The sequence below is a fragment of the Erithacus rubecula genome (genome assembly GCF_903797595.1).
Source record: "Erithacus rubecula genome assembly, chromosome: 2".
Classification (NCBI taxonomy): domain Eukaryota; kingdom Metazoa; phylum Chordata; class Aves; order Passeriformes; family Muscicapidae; genus Erithacus; species Erithacus rubecula.
In genome coordinates this window covers 77,843,043-77,855,698 of record NC_136685.1, presented here as the reverse complement: position 1 = coordinate 77,855,698, position 12,656 = coordinate 77,843,043, and the positions used below count along the sequence as shown (strand labels likewise).

The 12,656-nt window shown below is 43.6% G+C and overlaps 1 protein-coding gene across 1 annotated transcript in view; it reads right to left on the bottom strand.

The window, feature by feature from the left end:
- Positions 1-4,570: 4,570 nt before the first annotated feature.
- The window catches only part of SMYD3 (SET and MYND domain containing 3), a 369,857-nt gene continuing 361,771 nt past the window's right edge, over positions 4,571-12,656 (bottom strand). The window contains exons 12-13 of the mRNA XM_079327644.1: positions 10,882-10,990; positions 4,571-5,283 (exon numbers count right to left, since the gene is read on the bottom strand). Of these exons, the coding sequence (XP_079183770.1) occupies positions 5,182-5,283; positions 10,882-10,990 (211 nt within the window). The 3' untranslated portion in view covers positions 4,571-5,181. The remainder of the gene's footprint in view (positions 5,284-10,881; positions 10,991-12,656) is intronic.

Below are 12,656 nucleotides of genomic sequence, written 5' to 3'. Positions count from 1 at the left end.
CAATGATCCTTGAGGGTCCCTTCCAGCTCAGCTCATTCTGTGCTCCTGTGATCTTTGCTACTCCAGTTCTCAGACTACCAGCTGTCCCTCAGCTGTATGGCTGCCACTATAGGTATGAAGAGCAATTCCTCCCCACAGCAGTGTGATACCTGAAATTCCATTCAAAGATCACAGCAGCCTTTCCTGTGGGCTTCTGCTGCTGGTGGGAGGGATGGCAGCTCCATGGCTTCGTAACACATCCCCTGGGTGTCCCCAAGGGACAGAACAGGGAGGATCAGGCCAGACCTCTTCTCTATCTCTTTTATCATGGGATTCTCAGCACCACAAGGAGAGATGGAAACAGGAAGACAGCACAAGAAATACTTCATTAAAAGGAGCTTCATTAAAAGTAAATAGGCAAGAACTGCTCAGAGCACAGGGTCTGGGGGAGGGGAAGAGTGGTGCTCTGCTAATTTTCTCATCAGACACCCTTCTCTATTACTGTCTCCTGGCTCCTGCTCTGAAAGTCAAGTGGAATTGTCAAGAGGGATCACCTGTGATTTAAAGTGCAGTCCTCCTTCAAGACATATGTAAATTTGCCACCTTCCTATTCGGAGCCTCTGGGACTGGGAATCAGAGCTGCTGAATTGGAGGGGCGGAGGAAGAAATCACTGCTCTTTCCTCATCTTGTTAGCCCTACTAGACCAGCCCTTAACTGAAACAGAGATGGGAGAGCAGGCTCTTTAGCTGGTGTCTTCAGGAGCAGGTAATGGGACCAGCAAGTGGTGCCTGCCCCACCCCAAGGGATGGAGGGGAACTTAAATTATAGAAGAGGCTGTGTGATTATTCTCTTCCTTCTGTGCTGGAGGCAAGGAAATTAGATGAGATTGTGGTTTGTTGTGATTTAGTCATCTTTAGAGTTAAAATTAACTTGGGCAGGATGCTTCAGCCCTGCCCTCCTGCCATAAGCCCCATCAGAATTGGGTTAACAAGCAGCTGGAATATGTGAGACTGCTGAAAAGCTTGTTGTGTGTATGCATTTCTGTGTGTGCCTGTCTCAGTGGCTATATAGAGATATGTTTAAAAGAAGGTTAATTGGTCTCCTGGGAACTATAAAGAACCTGTTAGGTTCCTTGGTGTGAGCTGTGACTGTATGAAGCCTAATTACTAATCCTGAGTTATTCTTTTATATGGGGGGGAGGGAATCTCTAAGGTTCTTATTAAAACCTACAAAAAGTCTAAGAAATGATGGAATTAGAATTGATTTGTCCATGTTAATCAGAAGTGCAGAGCAAACAAAAACATTGAGCTTTCCCCAGGAAATATTAATGGGGATCACATAGGCCTGGCTTACACATCACTGTTGTGGGGATAAACAGAAACCATTGTGCTAAATGGCAAGAATTGCAGACCAGACTTTCAACTAAGGTACTCTGCTTTTGCTTAGGGCAGGGAAAATTCACATTTGGATGTTCTTGTAGAGTGCATTTTATAAAACGTCCATAACAAATGTATTTTCAGGCTAATTAAATTTGTAATAAAGGAAATGAGTTTTGTTTAGAAAAATGTACATTCAAAGGAAAGAGAATATAGTCATCTGAATAAAAGAGAAAAGAGGAATTCTAACACGACTTTGAACAAAAGCACTGGATTTGGATTTTCTGATGGTTCTTTACATATTGTTGAAGCTCCATGGGTGGAAACAAAGATCTGTTCTGAAGGAAGTACAGCATAGAAGGGGCAGTTCACAGCTCTCTGCCCATGTTTGACACTCAGTTGTGGAGGAACTTTCACAGAGAAACACCTGCAGTTATGACAGCTACAATGATGCCATTCCCACCCCTTGGCACCCACATCCAGCGATGGCAGGGCTGTGACACAAACACAGCTGTTGCTACAGCTCTGACACCAATCTGGACATGTTCATGTGAGGAAGAGTTATTAAAAGTGTCATAGCCAATTCCTTCCCTTCCCTTCCCTTCCCTTCCCTTCCCTTCCCTTCCCTTCCCTTCCCTTCCCTTCCCTTCCCTTCCCTTCCCTTCCCTTCCCTTCCCTTCCCTTCCCTTCCCTTCCCTTCCCTTCCCTTCCCTTCCCTTCCCTTCCCTTCCCTTCCCTTCCCTTCCCTTCCCTTCCCTTCCCTTCCCTTCCCTTCCCTTCCCTTCCCTTCCCTTCCCTTCCCTTCCCTTCCCTTCCCATTGTTTTCCAAAGATCAACAATAAGGAAACTCAAGTGTGGATGTCTAACTCCTTATGATTTGCCCAAGGTCAGACACAATTTCTGGTGCAGAAAAGAAGTCATGCCAGAACTCCATGTCCATAATTGCAAGACCTTCCTCCTTCTTGTCTTATGGGAGGTTTAATTCTGATTCAGGAAAAAATCCTCACAATTGGCACAACCTCTGTGAAAAATAAAACTCTGTTCATTAAGAGCTTTGCAGTGGCCAGGGACTACTTGAAATATACTGTGTGGGGAAATAGCCTCTGTATTCCATAAACATGCTCTGTAAAAAAAATAACAAGTCTAAGAAAAGCTCAGTTAAAACCCCAGCAATCAGAGAAGAAGGTTACAATGAGAAGCAGAAAAAAGGCTGAGTAGTGGGTGAGTTTTCTTGGCAGAAACTCATGCATGACAGACTTCACACACAGGCTGATAGACTCAAAGAGGTCAAAGCTCTAAAAACCTGGTTTGCTGCATTTTCCCTCACTGCTTTTCTTTTACTTCCTACTACCTCTACTGTGCACTGCACAATACTCTGTATGCCAAGGTCCTGGAGAGTTTTTACTTCCAACGTCAGGTCAGCACCCTTGAGGGGCATGGATACAGAGAAATATGTCATGCTTAAAGAAATAACAGAGTTTGGGGAGCATTTTTTTTTTAAGACAAATGTTCTGCTCAACTGTAATCAGTTATTCTTAGCAAAACTGTATCATTCCCTATGGATTTTTTCTGTGTTCTGCTACTGTTTTTCTTCCAAACACATAGTGCAATTCTGCTCCCTCTGAGTTCAATCTAGCACTGCTTTTCCTGGACTAATTTAAGGGAGAATGACAAAACACAAGTAACTCAAAATGCAATCCTAAACTTGAGTTACTCAAGTAACTACTGCTTTCCAAAAGGCACCAGAAAAGCCTCCAACCTGTGGGAAGCAAGCAGCAAATCTGCCAGCATTACAGATAATGTTTCAGTCTGCCTCTTTCTGACTTTAGCATCTTTATCTTACCATTAATACCAGCACCTGAAAAATGTGACAGATATTATTCATGAAAACTGAAACATGATGTCTGTGCAAAGATAACATTGCTTGATTTGAAATGAGTGCTTATCTAATGTTGCCTCCTCCTTGGCACCCTTGCTGGCTGCCACACTTTCAAATGATGCATTCAGGTAAATCCTTCCACAGTCACAGACCAGCATTCTCTGCAGAAAACAGACTGGAGCAGGACCACCAGGAGAAAAAATCTGCCCATAACAACATCCCCTACAGCACTGTCAGCCCTTCTGGTGGTGTCAGTGCATGGAAATCTCCACGGGAAATTGCTCAGTAAATGACTGAAAATAACCAGAAAATGCGACTCTTGCCTTGACCAAGCTGAAGAAGTTTTGCATCAACAGCAATGAATATAAAGCAGGGGTTATGCCCCCACACCAAGGATCCTCCTCAGACCAGCCCAGAGAAGGACAGGCAGGGTAGGAAAGGCAGTGGTGTCCCCAAGACCCTGAGCCTCACACCATCCTGGTGCCAATTCTGTTTCTTGCATTGCGCATTGGGTGGAGACAGATTGCCAACAGCCTGACCTTTCCCCCAGACAATTTCCTTTTTATAACAGCAGGAAGACCCAACCAAGCAGTGAATTTCTGTGAGGATTACTGCACTTCTTGGGTGGCTGATACGACCTGGCCTCTGGCAGCAAGCCATGCTGTGTACTCCAGAGCTGCTCTGCATTTCAGAGGTTATTGCTTGCACATTACTGCCGGGCAACTGAACGCTCCAAACGCTGGAACAAATTCAAACGTCTTGAAAGGAGATATCTTCCTCTGCACTGGCATTCGTGTGCCATGGCTGTAAATTACGCCTAGAGTGTTCATTTTCTTTCTAAATGTGTTCTCATCTTGTAATAATTAATGGTGTCAGGTTACTGGTGTGAAAAAAGCCTGACTTTTACAACAACGATGGATTAATGAAGAACAGTCATGGCTGGAGTAGCAGCAATAAATTGTTAGAGGAGTGACACACCTGAAGCAATACTTTCAAAGGCCTTAAATTATTTAAGTTTCAATGTTCCTCATAAATATTGGCTTTTGTTAATATTTGTTTCTGTGTTAAAAATGGAAATCAACAGCTCTGGCAAGAACAATTCTCTTGCTGATGAGCATGGGGAAATAGCATGCATGTGCATCCTTGTCTTCCCCACGGATGACACATCTGATCTCTGGGCTTCTCTATTTGAGGATGTGACATTCAAACCCCAGAAACTCAGAAAGGTCTAGAAGCCACAGCACTGCCCTCACAGGTCCAAATATCTGTCTTTAAAACTGTTATGAAGTGAGAAACTCTTGAAGCTAGCAAAATGGGAAAAAGCAGAGTAAGCAATTTCCACTTTGGATAAATTTTTTATTTAATCCATTTTACTATTCAGTATAGAAATGAATGTAGGTATGAAATGGAAGAAGAGGGACAAAACCCTGCAGATCTGTGGGGAGGGAAGAAAATCTCATTTAAAACATTGGGAAACTTATTTGATGTCAAAGAGCATTGATCAGGCTTTTGAAAACCATACCAAAGGGCAAAACAAAAGGAAAAAGTATATTCTCTTAATTTATAATGTATCTGACAAGACATTCCTAATTGCTGGCATAAACTGATATAAAAAATTGACTGCTGATATCAATGGAATTAGATTACTTTGTAACTCATGAAGACTCTGTATGCTTTTCCCAATACTGACAATCAAATAATTAGGTGTTGTTAGTTATTGTCAATAAGAATGATGATTGATGATAAAAAAATCCTCTGAAAATTACAGGAATTCTGCCAAACACCAACTCAATTCAGACCATACAGCAAAACTAATATTAAACATTTTTTGTAAAGCAAATAGGACCTAAAGAAAAGACACTAAAACCATTGAGAAGCTACACAATGAAATAAAAACCCATTTTCTTTATCCTTGAATATTTTGTTTTCCAGATTAGAGATTATCTTCACTGTAATCTCATCATGGCTTCACATTCTTCCTTTATCTCCATCAAAACCTTCATCTGGCTGTGATCTGTCCCATGGGTCACCTTCATAACATTATAGGCCTTTAGGAAAGAACAGAAAGGGACATGTTAGTCATTGTGCAGACCATGCAAAGGGGCTGGACCCTGCAGCAGGGTGGGCTGTAAGTTCTGGTCCTCAGGGGACTGGCACACACTCAAATGCACAGCATGGCTGAAATAAGACTGAAGCATCCCAAAGTGCATGGTGACTTGTCCCTGGCAGAGGAGGAGGCACTGACACATTGTTCTTAGGTGCCAAACCCCACAAAGACCTTGCCCAACTGGATGTTTGGAAGAGCAGAGAGAGAAACTTTTGCACTGACATGAAGGTCTGTGTCCACCAAAAAGCCAACTATAACACTCAAGGTTTTGATACATTATTTAAAAGATGACTGTGATGTTCATGATGATAGGAGCCTGGAAGTCCTGTAAAAATAGAAATGGATTAATGCTTAACCCATGGAATAAACTACCTTAACTCTATCAGGAGCAACTAAACGCAGCATCAAACAAACGAGTACATTAATAGATTCACTGTCAAAAGGCATGCAGGGGAATGGGTCTTTGCTGCTTTTCCCAGGGATTATTTTCTCTCTGTGTTTGTCATCTTCTACTGCTGGGCTAATTTATGCTTGCTGATATTGCCTGTAGTGTTGTTGATTTCCTACCACAGATACGTCTGCAATGCTCTTTGCCCAGCTCATGTTTAGATCATCACTTTTCATATGGCATTTCTGCTTCTTCCTTCTATTAAATTCCTCCTGCAAGGAGGGAAGTCCTGGATGGGAGCTGACTCAGCACTTCTGAAGATGGAATAAGGGAGCTAGTAGAGTACTGGCAGGAGAAAAAGATCACAGACTTTCATCATCCTAAACTGAAAAATTGCAAAAAAATAAATGCAGCCTGTGTTTCAAAGGGTTCCTTGTTCAGTCAGCTGACAAAATTCAGCTAAAATGGCCTTGACTTGCAGAGAAATATGTTTTGAGAAGAAAAATTGAGGAAGGGGCCTCATTTAAATTGGTTTGGTAAAAGTAAATATATATTTTTGTGGAATGAATGAAAGCCTACTTCCAAATTACAGACACTGGCAAGCATATGGAAATTCCAGCACAGTTTATTTTTGCTTCAAATTTACTAATACTTAGAAGAGGGAGGCAGCACAAGATTGGAAGAACAAGCTGAAATATCAGTCAAAACAATCATAGTGAGCTCTAAAAAGAGTCAAATATGTTTTAAGCTAACACAGTGCCTACTAGTAAATGATAAAATATACTCAGTTAAAAAGAATGATGGAAATGCTTTCATTGCTTTTAGAAATGGCAAAAAAGTGTTTTACAAAATTATAAATACTAAATTTTTGTAACATGCAGCTGTACCCAGGCTAACTAGGAGGGGACAGGATCACCCTAGAGCTGAGTGAATCGGCCCTGGATCCTGCCACACTGATGCACAGTGCCTGCATGCCCTGTCCCAGAAAGCTGATGGATTTATTGTGAATGATGTATGCTAGGAGCTGTGCATCTGGGTACATCTGAGTGACAGCTCCTGGGACAGCTGACCTGGATCTTCAGCCCCTCTACAGGATAGAGGCCAGGCTCACAGTGATGGACTTGGGCCCTGACACCCTGAGATGCACAGCCAGAGATGTCTGAATACATATACCTCCATTAAAAACCAATAATCTTTAATATCAAATTTATTCTTGATTAATGGTACCACTGCTGCCTTTCTCCCACCTCCATTTTCTTTCCACTCCTTTTCCTTCCTAAGTATGGCAGACAAAAGCACTTAGTCTTTGTCCTTTTGTTTCCTTGGAGGAAATAATTCTTATGCAATGTACCATCTCACACGCTGCTGTGCGAGTCAGAAGGAGCTGAGAACAATGACTTGTGTAATCCCTAAATTCAACTGGTATTAGGTTATCTAGCTGTTTTGGCAAAGGCCAGTGCAAAACTGGGGATAATTTCAGCTCCAGTGCAAGGAATTGTTTTACTGGACAGAAGCAGTGGTCTCTCTGCCCACTCCCCTGCTCCCCTCCATCCCACAGGTCACCAGCAGAGCTGAGGCTGAGCAGATTCATGTGACCACATGAATGAATCTGGTCTCCCTCCCGGCTTAAAGAGCACATCTAATTATGAAACTACAACACAGCCCACAGTATAATCAGCCACACCCTGTCCCCCTGAAGAGTAAAACCCATTCATTAGCTCAGAGTCAGGGCTGCTGCTCCGTGAATGCAAATGAGGAGCAGCGCAGGTGTTTGTGCCTGGTTTGGGATGGGACAGGACATGGCCATGGAGTGGGGAAGCCTGGGCAATGCAGGATGGCTCAGCTCTGTCACAGGGCAAGCAAATGAGTGGCAGGAAGTGCAGGCTAGTATTTCAGAGGGAGTATCTGTGGTTTTCCATCTCTCTTGATTGAAGGGGGCAAGTTGTTAAAGCAGGCACAGGAATACCATCAATGACAGCTGGTAAACAATTCATTGTTTCAAGCAAACAGTTAGAGAAGGGATTTCTTCAGTGTTGCTGTGAAAAGGATTTTACCTCAATTCCTGTGCTCTCTGCCTCTACAGCAGCGATTTCTATAAAAAGGGGAATTATGCAGTAGTTGTAGACATTCATGAGACAAGACAGCTGTACCCATCAGCTCATGGGGGACAAAAGGACTCCCATGACCATACCACGCCAGGCTCTTCAAACTGTTTTCCAGACTGGGCTCCAGTTCATGTCTTTTGCTGACAAAAGTTTTCCAGATCTAGAATTCAATCTGTCCTCTATTATGTCTTTCATATATATGTATATAAATTTAAAAATAGCATGTTGGTTGTAAAATAAACCAAGGGCTACCTTCAGTTTTTATTCCAGAGGAGTATTGCCTCTCTGTAAAACTTATATTTTCAAAATCTAGCAAATAAGATTCTGCAGGGCCTAATACAAGTTTAGGGGGTGATTTCTTCCTAATGGGCAACATAAAGCCCTCTACATTATTTAAGCCTTCTTTGGGGGCACAGGGCAGAGAGCTAAACCCAAAGGGCTCTAAGAGCAAGGTGGTTATGATAGTGATTCATTTTCTTGTGGCAAAGGAGCAGCAGTGAGGGCTGGGCTGCAGAACCCAGTGTGAAGATCTACTGCTCTTAACAGACTGTGTGTCTGCTGCAGAGAGGCTGTCAATCCCCAGCAGCTCTGAGGCTCTGCCTGATTAAACAGGATTTATATCTGAGGTGAATTCTGCTCAGGTCCCAGTTCCTCTGCACCTTCCATATCCTTCTTAATGCCACAGTGAAATTACTCTGACGAGGGCTCCAACAGGGTGCTGCTATTCAGTGTCAGAGTGTATTAAGGAGAGTAATGAAGCAGAGAAGGTAATCGAGTTTCTGCTCTGAGCATGTGGCATGCTCTGTTGACACATCTAATCACAAAGGGGCAAATTGTGTTCTCATATAACTCTAGGACATTATCTGAGTAATATTAGGAATCACATCCTTTAGTCACAACAAACTGGGAATTATATTCTTCCTCTAATTTGTTCCGGTGCAGACAGCAAGGAAGTGAATCAATTGCTCATCTGAAGAAGTTACATGGGGAAACAGGATGACAAGAAGCTTTTCCTCTTCTCAGCTGTGCTCCCAGGGAGTGGGAGTTCAGTCTCTCCTTGTCCCACACTTGGGTGAAAAAAGGGAGGCTGAATAGGGAATAGGCAATGCCATGACAGATTCTCAGTTGTAAAGCATTTACTTTGTCCCTGTGGAGCACCAATGGCTTGGAGCCTCCCCTGGAAGCTCACTGAAGTATGACACAGAAGGGCAAGCAGCACCTTAATGTCCTTTTTCAGAGAAAGGTGGGGGGGGGGGGTCATGGCCTAGAAAAGGTTTCTGTGCTAGGCATTGCTCAGTTTCCAAAGGATGATAGAGTAGCAATCTGGCTTGCAGTGGGCAGCTGCATCACCAAAAACATATCAATCTCCATTGCAATGTCCTCCTTCACTGGCCAGCAGCATTTGTCTCTAGGGGAATTTGCTCCAGTTTAATCTAATGCAGTATCACATTAGAAATGCAATTAGAACAATGCCTGTTGATATAATTGTAGCAGTGTCAATGAATTCAGAAGCTCCTCTGTCTGAAGTCTCATTCCACTGCTAAAAATGAAAGTCTGAATGTTTGGAAATTATAAATATTTTAGGGGAAAGAGCAGAGAGATTATCTGGCACATGACAGATATATGACATACTTCTGAATAATGCATAAAAATAAAATTGATTACTCTTCTGTCTGCTTTATTATGATCAGAATTGGCTATAATTTAAGTAAAATATATCAAGTGAAGATTTAAGTTATACCAAGACTTAGCAAGAGTGGCATCATATTAAATTCTAATTTATTACTTCAGCATATGAAAATTATCAGAATTTCAGCTTGTATCATTAATCAGATGTTAAAACCACAAAGATATGTGGGTTGAAGAAAAGGTAAATACAAAATACTAATACCTAGAGATTAATGACTGATATTATCTTTATGGGGAACCTGGGCAGGAGTGGAAAAGCATCTCTCCCCCACCTGCAGGGAGACACCCATCCCCTTCCATCCCAATCAGTTGCCCCCACCCTTTCATAAAAACACTTCATATAGCAAGAGGATTAATCAAAGGGAATGTAGAGCCTAATTCTTCACCTCCTTCCAGCACTGGTGCCACAACTGGTCCTGCTCCTGCCCAGCAGATACGGGCAAATATCTGGGCCAGGTGGCTTTTGGCAGCACCCAGCAAAGGCAACGAGGAGCTGTGTGAGGACTGGAGGTGAGTGGAGAGCCAGGACAGGGAGCCACAAGGAGCATGTGGTGCCTTCAGGGCAAGCTGATCACAGGACAGTCAGGAACATGAGAGAGGGAAATTAGAAGCAGCACATCTTCCAAAGCACCAGCAGTGATTGAGGACTTAAGATGGGAGGCAAGATTCTACATCCTGAGGACATGTTGCACATGGAAAGGGATTATTTAATATATTTAAGATGATACTAACAGCAATATAACAGCAGGACAAATAAGAGCCTGAGGTACAAGGAAATGAATATAAAAGTCAGCTCAGGTACAAGAGGGATGGCTTAAAGCTGAAATGTAACTAACAAAGCACAGCTGCAAAATCAGATCAAAGCTAAGAAATAGGAGGGATCAAGAAACATGCCTGTTGATTTCAGTGTGGCTCACAATAAAATGCACACATTAAAGACAAAGTTTTGCAGTCTGAAATCACAGAATCTAATAGGGAATAAGGAGGGTAAGTAGAAACTGCAGCTCTCCTCCTCTTCCTGTACTTTCTGTGCTCTCAGAATCACTTTGCTATGGGAATAAGGAACATATGAAGCACTGAGATAATTTTATCTCTTCAGCTCTAATAGTAATTTTTCATCCAGGCACCTCTGAGCTATCAAACTGTAATTAGCTGTGACTGATGCTGGAGAATGTCAGTGCCTGAAATGCTGTGCTGAAGCAACAGTGACCCATCACCATACCCAGCTGCAGCCTGGGGAAACATCACTGATGGAAGAAGTGGTGAGGAGTATCCAAAGGCATGAGGGGGGAGTCACACAGCAGTTTGGGGGGAAGCAAGGGAGGAGGATAGAGAAGAAATATTTCACTATACTGACCTGTTTCAAGGTTTCCAGTGCCTGAGGAAACATGCCTTGACTGCACTGCAGTTTGCCCACTCTCATCAGCTGGACAGCCCTCAGTGGATGGAAACCAGGATAATACAGTCTGCAGAGAAAAAGGAGGAAAACATGTCACTGTCAACTCTCACCTTCACAGTCACTGCCTCTGCGGAGAGCTATTAGGGTGGGACTGCAAAGTCATTGTGAATGTTAATAAGGTACTCAGAGAAAATTAGCTGCAATACTGAGAAGCTTGAAATACTGAGGGGAATTAGCAAATTATTACTCTCCATCCCAGAGGAATGCCTTTAACATTATCCTGTTAGAAAGTGACGGGAGTGGGATTATTTAATTTGCTACTGTTGGATAATACAATAGCATTTACTGTACTTAGTGTTGCCAACAGAGGTCCTTGACAATCTCAGGTCTCTGGAGAGGCACAATTTTAACCCAGTCCTGGACTGTCCAAGATGAAGGAGTGGGACTGCAGTGAAAGCAGGTATGTAACATCATGACCACTGCTTATGAGGGTTTGCATGCTGCTCCCTGTTGCATAAAAAGAACTGGTTCTGCACATTCAAGGAAATATCTCAGACTACACTTGTTCATCTGCATGAGGCATGTGCTCATATGAGGATACATTCCTGTTCTTGATTAATTTCACAGAAGCAGAGTTTCTGTTAAAAAAACCAGAATGATGCTCTCTTTTTTCTAGGAAGTAGATGGAGGGTGGTATCATCATTAGTTTCTCTCAAGAGGCTCTTGAAATATTCCTGGTGGCTGCTCCACATTTTTACATTCCACTGGCCCTTGGCTCATCATATGTGGATTGCACCTCAGCCCCCTGTTCTGGATGTGCAGATCATGGTATCTTGAAGAAAGCAACTTGGGGGCTGCAGAAAGCCATGGATGTAGCTTGCCTGGAACTGGCCATCAGGAAACACGAGGTGAAGGGACACAGCTGGAAGTTAAGTTACTTACAAAAGACCTTATGTACTTTTTTACTAACTACCCCAGAATCACAAGAGGGTTAGAAGAGACCTCTGGAGATCATCCAGTCCAATCCTCCCATCAAGGCAGGTAACAAAGGAACTCATCCAGGTGGGTTTTGAATGTCTCCAGACAGAGAACCTATGATTTCCCTGGGTGGCCTGTTCCAGTGCTCTGCCAATTTCAATGGAAAGAAGCTCTTCCCCATGTTTTAGCTTATGGCCAGTGCTTCTTGTCCTGTTGCTGGGCACCACTGAGAAGAGTCTGGCACTCCTCTTGGCACCCTCCTTTGAGAGGTTTAAATGCATTGATGAGATCCTTCTCTTCTCCAGGCTGAGCAGGCCCAGCTCCCACAGTCTCTCCTCACAGGAGACTCTCCAGACCCCACACTGTCTCTGTGGCCTCCATTGGACCCTCTGCAGTAGCTCCTTCTCTTTCTTGTGCTGAGGAGCCCAGAACTGGACACAGTATTCCAGAGGTGCCTCACCAGGGCTGAGTGGAGGGGCAGGGTCACCTCCCTTGTCCTGCTGGCCACGCTGCTCCTGATGCCCCAGGACACCACTGGCCCTCCTGGCCACCAGGGCACTGCTGGCTCATGGACGACTCGTCACCCCCCAGCACCCCCAGGTCCTTCTCTGCAGAGCTGCTCTCCAGCAGGTCAGCCCCAGGCACTGGGGCTATTCCTCCCCAGGAGCAGCACCCTGCACTTGCCCTTTTTTACCCCTTTGTTTCTCTGCCCAATTCTCCAGCCTGTCAAGGTCCCACTGAGTGGCAGCAGAGCC